The sequence below is a fragment of the Rutidosis leptorrhynchoides genome, chromosome 3 (genome assembly GCF_046630445.1).
Source record: "Rutidosis leptorrhynchoides isolate AG116_Rl617_1_P2 chromosome 3, CSIRO_AGI_Rlap_v1, whole genome shotgun sequence".
Taxonomy (NCBI): domain Eukaryota; kingdom Viridiplantae; phylum Streptophyta; class Magnoliopsida; order Asterales; family Asteraceae; genus Rutidosis; species Rutidosis leptorrhynchoides.
In genome coordinates, this window is record NC_092335.1 from 97,626,982 (window position 1) to 97,643,568 (window position 16,587).

The following is a 16,587-nucleotide window of genomic DNA, read 5'->3' on the forward strand; positions in this document are numbered from 1 at the left end:
CTTTTTCTTATTTTAACTTTTAAGATTTACTTTTAATAAAAATACAAACTACTTTTTCTTATTTTAACTTTTAAGATTTACTTTTAATAAAAATACAAACTACTTTTTCTTATTTTAACTTTTAAGATTTACTTTTAAGAATAAACATTAGTATGCATGAAATAAATAATGATTAATTGCATAAGTAATCATAAATGTTAGATAACATATAAAGACCTCATCGTATTCGTATTGATCGGAATTAATCTCGACCCATGGTACCGTGTTGTCAAATGACGTGTTGCGTACATAAAGTACCGTGTTGTCAAATGACGTGTTGCGTACAATCATGAGGTCTTATTAACATAAATATAAATGTTAGTGAAGTTAATAAGAGTCAGATTACATAAAATATAATTCAGGCGGTATAACCGACCATATATAACTTAAATAACATAAATATAAATGTTAGTGAAGTTAATGAAAGTTAGATTACAGAAATATAATTCAGGCGGTATAACCGACCATATATAACTTAAATAACATAAATATAAATGTTAGTGAAGTTAATAAAAGTTAGATTACAGAAATATAATTCAGGCGGTATAACCGACCATATATAACTTAAATAACATAAATATAAATGTTAGTGAAGTTAATAAAAGTTAGATAATTTCTTACCTTGATTAGTGACGTGTGCTTGCTTAGATAAACCTTGATTATACGGAGCACTTCGTGCTGATAACGTGTTATAATTCAGTAGGCTTATAACTACCTTTAGTGGCCTAGTTCTTGACTGTAGACTACTAATAAGTATATAGAGAGAATATGAGAATATATTTAGTGTGTATTTTATAAACTCATAACACACATATTTATACTCAAAAAATCTACTATACAATATCTATAATAATAATAAAATTAACATCCAATTTAACTTTTATAACAAAACTGAAATTATACTTATAACAAAGCTTAACATAAATCTAGTAAGTTATGTTTAGCATTCTCTAATTGTTTAATTATACTGTATTAAGATAGACATCAAATACTCTAATAGTGCGAATATAAATCGAAAAACATTTTGTTTACCAAAAGGCAACATTATACAAATTACAAAGACAGGCAGATGAGAACACAGGATATGAACTAACATACAGAATCACCATAAACTTTTTGTTGGTGCAACCAGCAGATTAAACTATCAACATCCGAAATATTTACGTCTTCAATGCGTCGTCGTTTTCGCTCTTTAATTATGTTTGGCGAATAAGTTGTCAAACAATGGTTATATCAGCGAGAATATGTGTCAGGAGATCGTATACAACATCATGCATCGCCTATGCTCAAACTATAATCAAACCTCCACCAGTTCAAGCACTCAACAATGTCACTTCATCCGCTATGTACGAAGTAAACTATAAGCTAAAAGAGCTTGTTAAATCAGGTAGGCTGAGTGACGCACGCCAACTGTTTGATAAATTGCCTCAAAGAGATGGAGTCACATGGATTACTGTCATATCTGGCTATTTGAAGGCTTCTAATTCATCTGAAGCTTGGTTACTATTTTCCAAAATGTGGGTCGATCCGACTCAACAAATGGATCCCTTCTTGCTTAGTACAGCACTCAAAACATGTGCTCTTAGTTTTAGTGCAAAACCAGGAGAATCGCTTCACGGATATTGTGTAAAAACCGATTTTGCGAGTTCTGTGTTTGTTGGTAGTGCTCTTATAGACATGTATATGAAAATTGGGAAAATTAATGAGGGGTGTAAAGTGTTTGATGAAATGCCGATAAGGAATGTGGTTTCTTGGACCGCGATTATAACTGGGTTGGTACGTGCTGGTTTGAACGTGGAGGGAATTTCATATTTTGCAGAGTTATGTAGAAACAATATGAATTATGACTCGTACACGCTGGCTATTACATTGAAGGCGTGTGCTGATGCTTGTTTGTTACGTATTGGTAAGGAAATGCATACACAAATATTAAAGAAAGGTTTTGATTCGACTTCATTTGTGGCAAATGCCCTTACTACCATGTATAGCAAATGCGGGAAAGGAGAATATGCATTGTACATGTTTGAGAAAATTAAGACCAAAGACGTGGTTTCCTGGACAACTATTATAACATCATATCTTCAGACAGGTCAATTTCACCAGTGTATTCGAGCGTTCTTGCGTATGCGGGAATCAGAAGTGAGCCCTAATGAGTACACTTTTGCAGCAGTTATATCTGCTTGTGCACATATTGCTAAGATTGATTTGTGTGAACAATTTCATGCTCATGTGTTGAAAACTGGTCTTAATGGTTGTATGTGCGTAGCTAATTCAGCCATGACCATGTATTCAAAATGCGGGAAGTTGCATTTATCTTCGATCATTTTTCAAGAAATGACTCAACGAGACATTGTTTCGTGGAGTACTATAATTGGAGGGTACGCTCAAGGCGGTTTTGGTGAAGCAGCTTTTCAATACCTTTCATTAATGAGAAAAAACGGACCCAAACCGACTGAATTTGCATTAGCTAGTGTGTTAAGTGTGTGTGGAAATATGGCTATTCTTGAACAAGGGAAACAACTACACGCACATTGCGTTAGTGTTGGTTTGAACCATACAGCTATGGTTCGAAGTGGTTTGATCAATATGTATTCAAAATGTGGTAGCATTCAAGAATCTTTAAGGTTATTTAATGAGGCTAAACATAATGATATTGTATCATGGACCGCAATGATTAATGGATATGCTGAACATGGGTTGAGTCAACAAGCTATTAACTTGTTTGAGCGGCTAACTGAGGTTGGTTTAAGGCCAGATACAGTGACCTTTATTGGTGTTTTAACCGCATGTACCCATGCCGGTCTAGTTGACCTTGGTTATCATTACTTTAATCTGATTACACAGTACAAACTAAGTTTATCTAAAGAACATTATGGTTGCATGATTGATCTGCTTTGTAGAGCCGGGCGACTTCATGAGGCGGTAAACATGATAACCGACATGCCTTATAATGGAGACGATGTTGTTTGGTCAACTCTTTTGAGAGCTTGTAGATTACATGGAAACGTAGAATTAGGCGCACTTGCTGCAAGAAAAATTCTTGAAATGGACCCCACGTGTGCAACGACACACATTACGTTGGCGAATTTGTATTCTGCTAAAGGTAAATGGAAAGAAGCAGCTGGAATTAGGAGATTAATGAGAACAAAAGGTGTTATTAAGGAACCTGGTTGGTCTTGGATTAAGATTAGGGATAACGTGTTTGCGTTTGCAGCAGGAGATCGTACTCATCCTCAATGGGAAGATATATATCGCGTATTGGCGTTATTACCTTCAAAAGAAGTTTGCATTAGTGCAAAAAATTTGTTTCTTTACAACATAGATGAACTCGACGAGCAATTTGGGTACTCAGAGATCGACGAGTTTGAAGCATCTGGTAAGATTTCTGTTTATTGAGCTGGAATTTTATGTGTTAGTTTCTTTTTTATACCGTTTTCGCCCTAGATTTTATAGGTCTTATTCTCATTATATGGTTAGCTTCAATCAAGTTTGTATTTTTTTGATCCATAAATACAAATGAAACTCTTTGAACAAATCATATGCTATTAATAATTCATTCATGTATTTACTGTTAGAAATATGTTCTCGGGTTGGCTACGGTTCGATCGTGGTTTAACCGTGGTACATATATTCCGAAGATATGCCCATGACATTAAATAATAAAAGTCCATTTATCCTATTCGGTCACACACAAAGGCCAATCGTAAATTGTTTGATATACCTTCTAATCGGAAATTAATTTATTAATCATTAGTTAATGGTTTAATAAATTAAGTAAGTTTTTTTTATGTGTGTACATATACTTACAAATCTAAATATATAAGATTTGATTTGATATAAATAAGATTTGATTTTGAGTTGTAAATCTTATTTTATATAAAAATTTGTACTATAATCATATTTTATATAATATATAAGATTTGATTTGATATAAATAAGATTTGATTTGATTTATAAATCTTATTTTATATAAAGATTTGATTTTGCAAATCTTTTAAAATCTTTCCAAATCTTTATATTTGTATTATATGTATCAATTTTATTCTATATAATACCAAGTCTTGGTATTGAAAATATAGATGTAACTTGAGATACAAAAACACACATACAAAATGCTATTTCTCTTTCTCATTTTCAAGTAACCAAAATACTTTATAATTGGGTTCGGGTTTTGGTGGAAATAAGGAAAAGAAAAGATCCGTTAAGTAGAAGGTATAGATCGAAGCAAGATTGGAACTTTGGGCGTCTACCGTTTAGAGGAACTCTTCTTTGGGTTTTCAAATTCGATCTTCAAAAGGGCTACAAAGGTTGTATTCTAATCTTCTCTTGTTCAGTTTCGTTAATTTGTTTTGTTTACTAAAGTTTTGTACAATGATCCGTGGAAGAGTATGATTTTGTAAAGTTTTAAAAATGCTTCCGCTCGCTTTGAATTTGTATCATACTCCAACAGTGGTATCCGAGCCATCTTGTACAAGTTTTAACAAACTTTTCTTATGATATTTAGTTTTGATGGATGCGTTGTGCATGATTCTTGGAGACGATCATGCATAACAAACATGCAAAACAAGTATCATAATTTATGTTTTATGTTTCCTAAATACTAATTTGAATCTTGGATTTTGGCAAAATGTAAAATGGGTTAAATTCATTTTTTTCATTTAAGAAATTTTTTTCAGCCTGGACAGTCCGTATTTGATGGACTGTTTCGGGGCTTTAAACTCAATATTATTGTATGAGACCAATTGCATTTGAAAGCTAACTGAAAGAACTTAAATTTGAAAAAAAAAAAAATTCATCGAAAACGGATTAGAAATGAGTAAGATATGACCATTTAAAGTTACATGTATGAATCTGCCAAAATTCGAAAATTTTAATGGTAACTTGCATGTTGACTATTAAAGATTCAATGTTTAGGAAAATAAAGTACATGAATTCTTTTCATGTTTTACATGAAATGAGAAAATTAAAATTATTAATTTTAGACTTTATGCTTTGGTAAGGTGAATAAATCTCCAACATGTTTTGATTCATTTAATATGTTTATTTGGATGGTTTTGGCATGAAAACCATACTTACAAAATATGAAGTGGGTTTACATACATATGTTATGTAAACAAGGATTAAATATTATAAGTGCCATTAAGTGTTGTTTAAATCAATCCTTATCGAAACATGTTATATGAAAATGGACGGTTGGCACTCCATTTGTTATGTATGTGATTGTTGTATGAAATCGGTAGTATTTGCCTCAATAAGACCCCTGTGTGGATGTTTGGTTGTATGATTTAATTTATTATTTATTCGGGATGAATGTAATAATTTATTAAACGACTTGCATGTCGTCTTTCTATTTATATTGTATTTGTAATAGTATAGAAAATAGAATAGTTATTTTGTAAGATAATGCAACCAAGATTGAAATCAAGAAGACGATGTTCACAAGGCGGCCCATCCGAGCATATAATGGAGATGGCGGTTTTAGTGGGAGCCAATTCTCACACAAGATTATGTCCCTAGTTGACCATGTTTTTCCGTGTGTTGGCTCACCGGAAAAACGCATAGGACTCGAGGCATACTACCGATAATTGCGTGTCATGATTATTATTGTTTTATTATTTGTCTATGCCATGCTAGCTAGAAAATGTTTAAAAAAAAAAACAAAAGGGACAATAATCATATAAAACGGTTTGGTTAAAATTAGTTTAACAAACGCAACACGCAATACATAATTAGCAAATGTTTTAAAATGGTGTAAACTACTTTTGCTAAAAGAAAACAAAAACCCGTTTTAAATGTAAACTTTACGCTATCCATGAGTAGTACACACATCCGAACCTTCTACCTGTTAGAGTTCGCGATACCCGAGAGTCTTGGGCCGGACTTTAATTGGGTGTTGGGAAAGGTGAGGTGAATTTCGCGATACCCGAGAGTCTTGGGCCGGATTTCATGTGTATCTATCACGGACGGTTTACAATCTGAAATCGTGGTTTGCGGCAAACCCGTCACGAGGAAGGATTAGCGTAGAAGGGATTAAACATGCCAAGTGAAATAATTGATTATCACTAAATCCCGCAAACCTAAGAATTTCATAATGGATGAAATTGGCAATATAGTTACCTACCTAAATAGCTTATGGTTGGCGATCCGCGGCGAACCCGTCGTTAACATAAGTGAAATATGGATCTTAGCCTTGTTAATTATAATTGTTTGAATATTAAACACACTTGGGTAATTATCTTAACAAGGTTTAAACATATCAAACTAACTAATACAACTTACTTTAAAAATAAAAATATGACAGATGTCTGCAACAAACACAAATCCTACTCCGTCATCAATCACTAATTTCTGTCTTAAAGGGCTCCTCGAAAAGGACAAGCTTACGGGTTTGAACTACATGGACTGGCTTCGCAACCTAAGAATTGCTCTTAGGATGGAAGGAAAGATCAGGGCTATTGAGGAACCCTTACCGGCAGAACCCGGATCGAGAGCTACTCAAGCGGCTAGGGACGAGTTTGAAAAACGGCGTTCCGAGTCTAATGAGGTAGCATGCTTGATGTTGGCGACCATGTCTCCAGGGCTCCAAAAGGGCATGGAGAGCTTAGGGTCATATGACATGCTTAACCAACTCAAGGATATGTTCCAACAACAAGCAAAGCAAGAAATGTTTGACACCGTGAAAGCTCTCGTATCATGCAAAATGGCAACGGGAAGTAGTGTTAGTGTCCATGTACTACAAATGAAAGGGTACATAGACCGGTTGGAGCGCCTTGGTTTTTCCATAAGTCAGGAGCTTGCAACGGATTTTATCCTGAACTCGCTGACTAGTGCATATGAAGGATTCATTATGAACTATAATATGAACAATATGGAGAAAGCAATCATGGAGCTCCATGGCATGTTAAAAACCGCTGAGGCTAACATGGCCAAAGCTAAACCAGCAACTACCGTTCTAGCCATTCGTGAAGGTGGGATTAAGAAGAAGAAAAACAAAGCAAAGGGCAAGAACAAGGGCAAGGGTAAGGTTGGCACGTCCAACTTCAAACCTAAACCTAAGGGCATTGCTAACTCTTCTACTTCAAAGATCCCGCAAACCAAGTCTCCTGAAGAAGCAATATGCTTTCATTGTGGGGATAAAGGACATTGGAGGCGCAATTGTACTAAGTACTTGAAGTAACTTAATGAACTACGGGCTAAGGGAGTCGCCGTACCTTCAGGTTTGTTCATGATTGAACTAAACAATACTACTATTTCTAATTCCTGGGTATTGGACACGGGATGTGGTACTCACATTTGTACAAATGTGCAGGGACTCACAAGAAGTAGGAAGCTGAAGACCGGGGAGCTTAATCTAATCATGGGGAATAAGAATGTTGCCTCTGTTGACATGATTGGAGAATACAAGCTTTCTTTTGATTCTGGTTTATGTATTGTTTTATCTAATGTTTGCTACAGTGCCGAAATGGCAAGAAACATTATATCTTTTGATGCTTTATTTAATGATGGTTTTAATTTTAGTTTTGATAATGGATCAATACTTGTTCACAAAAATGGGATGTTTTATTTCAAGGCTAGTCCTTGTAAAGGCATCTTAGAAACCACAGCAAAGCTAAATGATAGTTCAATCTACAATGTTGATTCATCCAAAGATGTTTTGGATAAAACGTATCTATGGCATTGTCGTTTAGGCCACATAAAAAAGAAACGCATAGCCAAACTCCAGTCAGATGGAATTCTAGAATCATTTGATATAATATCGTATGATGAATGCGAATCTTGCTTATCAGGAAAAATGACAAAGGCACCTTTCACAGGAAGCTGTGAACGGGCAAAGGATCTGTTGGGGTTGGTACACACTGATGTGTACGGTCCTTTCAGATCGCCTACTAGACACAAGGAACGATACTTCGTTACATTTACTGATGACTTCAGTAGATATGGCTATGTTTATTTAATTAAACAAAAGTCTGAAACTTTTGGAGTGTTCAAGGCATACCAAAACGAAGTAGAAAATCAACTGAACAAAAGAATTAAGATTCTCCGATCTGATAGAGGTGGTGAATATCTTAATGATGAATTTCGTGATCATCTACGGGGTTGTGGGATAATCTCACAATTAGCTCCTCCTAGAACACCACAACATAATGGTGTGGCTGAAAGGATGAATCGAACATTACTTGATATGGTTCGATCCATGATGAGCCGCACAATGCTTCCAATCAGTTTTTAGGGTTACGCCCTACAAACTGCCGCAAGGATCCTTAACCTCATCCCAACCAAGAAAGTTTCCAAAACACCTTATGAGATATGGCATGGTAAAACTGTGTCTCTCTCATATCTAAGAATCTGGGGTTGTGAGGCTTACGTTCGTCGTGAAGCTCAAGATAAACTTGAACCCATATCTGAAAAGTGTTTATTTGTTGGTTACCCGACTGATTCTTTTGGATATTTGTTTTACAACCCTACTGAGAACAAAGTCTTTGTGTCTCGAAGGGGAGTCTTCCTTGAAAAGGATCTCATATCGAAAGGAACCAGTGGGAGCAAAATTGACCTTGAAGAAATTCAAGAATCAACCGACATGGAAACCGATATTGGAACCGATTCTCCTCAAGAGGTCGACGAGCCTGCAATTGAAAGAGAAACTGACCTACAGCCACCACCCATACGTAGATCTGATAGAGTGCGTCGAACACCAAAGAAATATAGTTTACACATATTTGAGGGTGATGACGAAAATATAGATTCTGATGAACCTATTACCTATCAGGAAGCGATGACAGGCCCCGAGTCTGCCAAATGGAAGGAGGCTATGGACAACGAGATCCAATCCATGCATGATAATCAAGTTTGGACCTTGATTGATCATATACCAGGTATTAAAACCATTGGGTGTAAGTGGGTCTTCAAGAAGAAGACCGATATGGATGGAAATGTACACACATTCAAAGCCAGACTGGTGGCTAAGGGTTACACGCAACAATATGGTGTAGACTATGATGAAACTTTTTCACCAGTAGCTATGTTGAAATCTATTAGAATACTTCTTGCCATAGCTGCATTTTATGACTATGAGATATGGCAAATGGATGTAAAAACAGCTTTCCTTAATGGTAAACTAACAGAGGATGTGTTTATGACACAACCTGAGGGTTATGTACATCCTAAGTATCCTAATAGTGTGTGCAAGCTTCAAAGGTCCATTTATGGACTTAAACAAGCTTCTCGTACCTGGAATCTTTGCTTTAATGAGAAGATCAAAGAATTTGGTTTTATTAGAGGCGAAGATGAGCCATGTGTCTATGTTAGGTCTAGTGGGAGTGTTGTAGTCTTCCTTGTACTATATGTCGATGACATATTACTCATGGGAAACGATATCCCGACATTGAAAGATGTCAAAGCTTGGCTAGGGAAATGTTTCTCCATGAAAGACATAGGAGATGCATCATATATTTTGGGTATAAAGATCTATCGAGATAGGTCAAGGAGATTAATTGGGCTAAACCAAAGTGCATATATAGATAAGATACTGAAGAAATTCGGTATGCATAACTCCAAGAAAGGGTGCGTTCCTATGAACCCTGGAATGATATTGAGCAAGTCTCAATGTCCTAATTCTGACTTGGAATCGGCTACCATGAGTCGGACTCCATATGCTTCAGCTATAGGATCGATCATGTATGCGATGATATGCACTAGGCCTGACGTGTCGTATGCACTAAGCATGACTAGTCGTTATCAGGCCAATCCTGGTGAAGCTCATTGGATAGCAGTCAAGAACATTCTAAAGAATCTTAGGAGGACTAAAGAGATGTTCTTGGTCTATGGTGGGAATGACGAGCTGAGCGTCAAAGGATACTCAGACGCTAGTTTCCAATCAGATAGAGATGATTGCTCTTCACAATCAGGATTTGTATTTATGTTGAACGGTGGAGCCGTCACATGGAGAAGTGGCAAGCAAAGTACTATTGCTGATTCTACGACAGAAGCCGAGTATATAGCGGTAAATGAAGCTGCTAAAGAGGCCATGTGGATAAAGAAATTCATCGGGGATCTAGGAGTGGTTCCTACAATCCATGATCCTGTTGAGATTTTCTGCGACAATGTGAGTGCGGTTGTCTTGGCTCAAGAACCGAGGTCACAAAAGCGCACACGGCACATACTCAGAAAGTACCATTACATCCGTCAACTTGTAGCAGAAAATGACATATTATTAAGTAGAGTAGACACGACTAAGAACTTGGCTGATCCTTTCACCAAGCCTTTGCCACAGACTAAGCATGATGCTCATAGCATGTCTATTGGCATTCGTGTCATCGATGATAAAGTTTGATTGTATTTATTATGTTAAGTTTGAAACTTTAAACATTGGGCAATAATATATGTTGCAATTGATCTGATGATTAATATATTGAGATTATATTATACGCACGATGCGATCATTTCATTGTATATTGCCATGTTTCATTTTGCATGTTTTAACTTCCAATGAATATTATTTCATAAACTTCCACAGTCGATCATTCTCTAAGGAAGAGAGAATTGAATTAAGGCTGCTATGAAGTGTAGTAATATAGGCTTATATGAAACTACATTCATGAGGAACTTGATAGTTGATTCAAGGTTCTGGAATGACCACACTTAGACATTACTTCATGGTTTTAAGTCACAAGTAAGCTCTAAGATGGCAATATCATTTATCCTAGAGTGGATATGTATGAGGAATCCTGACACAAACTATATTCTACTTTGACCTGTATTTAACGCTGTGCGTAAATGCCAGTCATAAGGGTGCAGATCAGGTACAATATGGGATGTGGTGGATGTCTATACAGTTGAAGCAATTTGTTCCTTCTTCTCATAGCAAGTTGAAGCGATATCTCTGGGCCCCTCGTTGATTTGTGCTGCATTAAATGCATGGCCATGCTACGACTGAATTGATGCAATAGCAGTCTATTTGATCACCACAAATCTCTATCGGGAAACATAATCTTGAACGATGATGATTGACACTTAACCATGTCACAAGTTCATATAGATATCTTGAACAAAAGGATGACTGATATAAATCAAAATATAGGAGTGTAACGTAGCAGACTAGTTGTTACACACGGTGTGTCTTTTAAGACAGGCCAATATTATTAATGTCAGTGCAAGTGGGAGTCTGTTAGAAATATGTTCTCGGGTTGGCTACGGTTCGATCGTGGTTTGACCGTGGTACATATATTCCGAAGATATGCCCATGACATTAAATAATAAAAGTCCATTTATCCTATTCGGTCACACACAAAGGCCAATCGTAAATTGTTTGATATACCTTCTAATCGGAAATTAATTTATTAATCATTAGTTAATGGTTTAATAAATTAAGTAAGTTTTTTTTATGTGTGTACATATATTTACAAATCTAAATATATAAGATTTGATTTGATATAAATAAGATTTGATTTGATTTGTAAATCTTATTTTATATAAAGATTTGTACTATAATCATATTTTATATAATATATAAGATTTGATTTGATATAAATAAGATTTGATTTGATTTGTAAATCTTATTTTATATAAAGATTTGATTTTGCAAATCTTTTAAAATCTTTCCAAATTTTTATATTTGTATTATATGTATCAATTTTATTCTATATAATACCAAGTCTTGGTATTGAAAATATAGATGTAACTTGAGATACAAAAACACACGTACAAAATGCTATTTCTCTTTCTCATTTTCAAGTAACCAAAATACTTTATAATTGGGTTCGGGTTTTGGTGAAAATAAGGAAAAGAAAAGATCCGTTAAGTAGAAGGTATAGATCGAAGCAAGGTTGGAACTTTGGGTGTCTACCGTTTAGAGGAACTCTTCTTTGGGTTTTCAAATTCGATCTTCAAAAGGGCTACAAAGGTTGTATTCTAATCTTCTCTTGTTCAGTTTCGTTAATTTGTTTTGTTTACTAAAGTTTTGTACAATGATCCGTGAAAGAGTATGATTTTGTAAAGTTTTAAAAATGCTTCCGCTCGCTTTGAATTTGTATCATACTCCAACATTTACAGACATCATTGTTCATTTCTTTATTAACAAAGAATATAAAAAATTAGTGCCAAATAGGAAAATCTAATTTGACAAGCATAAGTAATGTGTCTTTAGAAGCATTTCATCGCATGTGCAGAACCATAATACGAAGAAAATGGACCCCACGACTGTGCCCGCAACCACTTGGCCGGTAGTGTGATAGCCTAGTAGTACCCGTAGCCATGACTGCATGAAATCAAATTGTTGGATATTTTAATTAAAACCACATTTGAATAAGTATTGATGTGGATAAAGTGATTATTTGACACTCGTACGTACCAAATATACCCCAACTGCGATAACTACTCCACTAAGAATAACAGAAAGCCCGTTCACTTCTAGCCATTCGGTGACTGTCAATAAGCATAAACAGCTTAATTAGTATTAGAAATATCAAGTTTTTTTAGTTTATGAACAGAAAAATAATAAAAAGTAGAGATAAAGATGGTTACTTGAAAGAATGATGAACACGGCTGCAAACGATATCGATTGGGCATGTGTAGACGGCATTCCAGGGCCAGAATACACGTCGGAATAGGGTCGCTCCTGGTTTATAATGTGTTTCAGTATGATCGATAATACAACGTTCAAAACAGAACCTACAACAGCCCACAGTGCTAAATCATCTTGCCTTAAAAGAATAACTCCACCATAAGTTGCAGCAATAAACCAGATACTCTGCACTCAAAAGTAAGAAGCAACCCATAATAATGAATTTATACAAAACAATGCTCTGAAGCTATAAAAAAGCAGCTCATAATAATTAGCAAGTACAATTGTTATATTGCCAAATTGGAAACAAGATCACCTACCAAACGGTTAAAAACAAGGTGGATGACATTGGCTGTTTGATGATACGAATCCCCACTACTCTCCATAAAAGCTTCCTGTTCAAAAGCGTAAACGCAAGTTTCTCCACATTCATTACCTTCCACAACTCGAGTCTCAAACGACGTAATTATCATCTTGTTATGCAGTATGCAGGCGTATAAACTCGAATGCAAAATTAAGCTTTTAGAAGGTTGTATAGGCAGTCAGTTTAAGAATACTTGTGATGTATGGAAATGGATAGTTGTAATTGTTGTGAATTTATAACCCTATATTTTGCTTTTCTAAAGCACCCAATAAAAAAAACAAAAACAAAACATAAAAGTGATTTGGCCAAGTTGGATACGTAGAATAGAATAGAATGGAATCCATGTAAACGAAACATAAAAGTGAACTGGGAGGTCTCATAAGAGGAGCCTAACATGACGCGTTGACTTGACTTTAATTTTTACGACTTCTCGGATCCAAGTTAGCAAACCAGGTACTTCTTGACACAAGCACATAAGTAAATCAAAACTTCAATCAAACCAAAGTAACATAAAATACTTTGTACAATTAAAAAAAAAAAAAATAAATAAAATAAAAGAGAAACTCTCTCGCTGGTATTTTATTTACAAATATTTCTCTATAGGTTAGGTTATCCCTTTCATTCGTTAATTGGTAATAATATTTTAAGTATTGGCATGTAAAGTTATCAAAATAACAAATGTCGCATAATTTTATTTGCGTCAAAAACCATTTTATTTCGTCTTCATTTTTCATTACTTGATTTTCAGTTTCGGATAATCCTAAGAATTCTGTTGCTATTAATTTTGATATAGTTTTTGTGGTAGTTATGGCATCTACTATTACATACATTACTCTTTCTCCTTCCGTTATTCCCGATAAATAATTAAATACGTTTCCTTTTGTTTTATACATTACATAATTCCAAGAATCTACTGCAGTCATTCTTCTTAATTCTGGGTTTATTAGTATGTTTAGATGAAGTCTATTACTCCATTCTTGAAGTATTTTTCTAGGATCTATTACACAATCTAAATCTAGAATATTATCTACTCCTAATGTTGCTTGTGATAATTTAAATCCATTAGGTGGTTCTGTTTTCCATTTTCCTTTTCTTTTATAATATCCTTGTCTGTATGCATATTCATCTGATTCTAGAGATGTATTGGGATAATCTCTTTTTGATGGTGTGTAATTTGTATGTGGATTTGAAGTTGATCCTTCTTCATTTTTCACTTCAGGAAAAACTGGATTATTGTCATTATCCGAATCTATTTCAAATATTACTTTTTCGTTTTCTATATTTATTGGGTTAGCTAATTCTGTTGAACTATTTATTTCTCTTTGTATTATTGATAATTGTTTCATCATCGATTGTATTTCTTCCATTTTATATTTTATAGGGTTTCTCTAGCGAAAGTTTTTGAACTTGTCTTTCTCTTAATAATTCTACTATTTCTTCTTTGTTATACATTTACATTCATTTTTCTTAAGATTATTAAGTTGATTTATAATATCTTGTATTTTATCATTATTTATTGGAACTAATTCTTTTTGTTCTGTTTTATTTTTTATTTTTTATCATTTCCTTTATTATATTATCAATATCCTTTATTGTATTATTTAGAGTTTGTTGCTTATAGCATCCTATATAATTTATTAGATATTGTAACATATCTGTTATATTATTTAGTTGAGGATTCATTGTATGATATAGGTGAGGAAAATTGTTAGTATGTGTCAAACACTCTTCGAATTGTTGGTTTATTTGTACGTCTTTGTATGACAATACCTTTCCATATATAAATTTTTCGGAATAACAATTGTTTTCTTTATATTCTTTTGGCAATTGTTTTCAGTATTCTGTTTCAGGATTTCTTAATCTTGTAGATATTTCTTCAATCTTGTTTAGATAGTCTTCTGTAAATATTTTTAATTTTTCAACTTCTTGTGATATAGTCATTTTAAACGTTAGTTTTTTAATATTTTTCACTCTTCTTCCTCCCCAGCGAGAGAATCGTGCTTCCTATGTTCTTATACCAGGATTAGGCTCGGGAATTTAGCTCAGAGGTCAGTTTAGAGGTAGAGAGAATCGTGCTTCCTATGCTCTGATACCAGGATTAGGCTCAGGAATTTAGCTCAGAGGTCAGTTTATCTAACGATGAATAAAGAAAATCCAAACGCTACATATATAAAAGTAAAGATATTTGATAAACAAGTATTAGCATATGTAGATTCGGGAGCATCAATATGTATTGGAGCACCAAATCTAATACCTAATAATAAATGGAAAAATTTAAAGAAACCATTAAAAATTCAAATAGCCGATAAAAAGATTCTAGAATTAAAAAAGATTTGTATATTATCTAGAGTTATAATCGAAGGAAAAATATTTCCTTTACCATCATTATATCAACAAGACACAGGTATATCTATGATCATAGGAAATAATTTCTTAAGACTATATATGCCATTTACACAATATTTAAATCATATTACCTTACGATGCCCAATATTACCAAATTCAAACCAAAAAGCAGAAACGGTCAAAATACCTATATACCATCATTTAAAACTTCAAAGAGGGGAGATATTTAGGAATATCACAATTAAACTTTTTACACTATTACAAGAAAAAGAAGTAGAACTACTTTTAGATCAAATATCAAGCTCTAACCCACTTGATAAAATCAAAAAAAAATACAACTTGTAGTAGAAATAAAATTGAAAGATCCAAATAAAGAAATTAATATCCCAAACAATATCCCTTATTCTGAATGAGATGTAAAAGAATTTCAAGAAGAATGTAAAAAATTATTAGATATAGGAGTAATTGAACCTAGTAAATCACCACATTCAGCACCAGCTTTTTATGTTGAAAATCATAATGAACTAAAAAGGAGAAAACGAAGAATGGTAATAAATTATAAAAAGATGAATGATGCTACAGAAGGAGATGCATATAAATTACCAAGGAAAGATTACATTTTATCAAAACTAAAAGATAATAAATGGTTTAGTACTTTAGACGCAAAGTCGGGATATTGGCAAATTAAATTAACAGAAGAAACAAAAAAATTAACAGCTTTTAGTTGTCCACCCCAAAAACATTATCAATTTACAGTATTACCCTTTGGATTAAAACAAGCACCAGGAATTTACCAACGATTTATGGATACAAATCTTCAAGGATTCGAAGATTATAGTCTTGCATATATTGATAATATAATTATTTTTACTAATAAAGATGAACAAGACCATTACGAAAAATCAAAAACAATTTTACAAAGATGTAAGGAGATAGGGATAATTATTTTAAAAGAAAAAGCCGTATTAGCAAAACAAGAAATAAATTTTCTTGGCTTGCAAATCGAAAAGAAAGGAGAATTAAAACTCCAACCACATATTTTAGAAAAACTACAAAGTTTTCCTGATAAAATGGAAAATAAAAAGCAATTACAAAGATTTTTAGGAAACTTAAATTATATATCAGAACAAGGATTTCTAAAAAATCTAGCGCGTTATCGCAAAAAACTTCAAAATAAACTTTCAGAAAAAATACCTTGGCAATGGAAAGAGGAAGATACCATTGAAATACAAACATTGAAAGACTTATGTAAGGATCTACCCGTTTTACATAACCCATC

At 33.8% G+C, this 16,587-nt stretch overlaps 3 protein-coding genes across 3 annotated transcripts; 1 reads left to right on the forward strand and 2 right to left on the reverse strand.

Annotated features, from left to right (window-relative positions):
• The first annotated feature begins 1,097 nt into the window (after positions 1 to 1,097).
• Positions 1,098 to 3,503, forward strand: LOC139896541 (putative pentatricopeptide repeat-containing protein At3g47840). Its single transcript, XM_071879191.1, has one exon. The coding sequence runs from the start codon at positions 1,264 to 1,266 to the stop codon at positions 3,433 to 3,435; it is 2,172 nt and encodes a 723-aa protein (XP_071735292.1). The 5' UTR covers positions 1,098 to 1,263; the 3' UTR covers positions 3,436 to 3,503.
• Positions 3,504 to 12,148: 8,645 nt separating this feature from the next.
• On the reverse strand, positions 12,149 to 13,116 carry LOC139900224 (lipid phosphate phosphatase epsilon 2, chloroplastic-like). Its single transcript, XM_071883015.1, has 4 exons — positions 12,919 to 13,116; positions 12,559 to 12,784; positions 12,386 to 12,459; positions 12,149 to 12,292 (listed from the first exon to the last, which is right to left on the reverse strand). The coding sequence occupies exons 1-4, from the start codon at positions 13,069 to 13,071 to the stop codon at positions 12,149 to 12,151; spliced, it is 597 nt and encodes a 198-aa protein (XP_071739116.1). The 5' UTR covers positions 13,072 to 13,116.
• An 87-nt stretch (positions 13,117 to 13,203) lies between these two features.
• Positions 13,204 to 14,329, reverse strand: LOC139900225 (uncharacterized). The gene is made up of 2 exons (XM_071883016.1): positions 13,700 to 14,329; positions 13,204 to 13,218 (listed from the first exon to the last, which is right to left on the reverse strand). Exons 1-2 carry the CDS (start codon positions 14,327 to 14,329, stop codon positions 13,204 to 13,206), a joined length of 645 nt encoding a protein of 214 aa, XP_071739117.1.
• Positions 14,330 to 16,587: the final 2,258 nt, after the last annotated feature.

Excerpts from the sequence above, each read along its gene's own strand:
- LOC139896541 (XM_071879191.1), top strand. The coding sequence starts at position 1,264 with ATGGTTATATCAGCGAGAATATGTGTCAGGAGATCGTATACAACATCA.
- LOC139900224 (XM_071883015.1), bottom strand. The coding sequence starts at position 13,071 with ATGATAATTACGTCGTTTGAGACTCGAGTTGTGGAAGGTAATGAATGT. Across the intron at positions 12,785-12,918 it reads ACCTTGTTTTTAACCGTTTG|AGTATCTGGTTTATTGCTGC; the intron begins GTAGGTGATCTT and ends TTTTGAGTGCAG. Across the intron at positions 12,293-12,385 it reads TCGCAGTTGGGGTATATTTG|TCATGGCTACGGGTACTACT; the intron begins GTACGTACGAGT and ends GATTTCATGCAG.
- LOC139900225 (XM_071883016.1), bottom strand. The coding sequence starts at position 14,329 with ATGGAAGAAATACAATCGATGATGAAACAATTATCAATAATACAAAGA.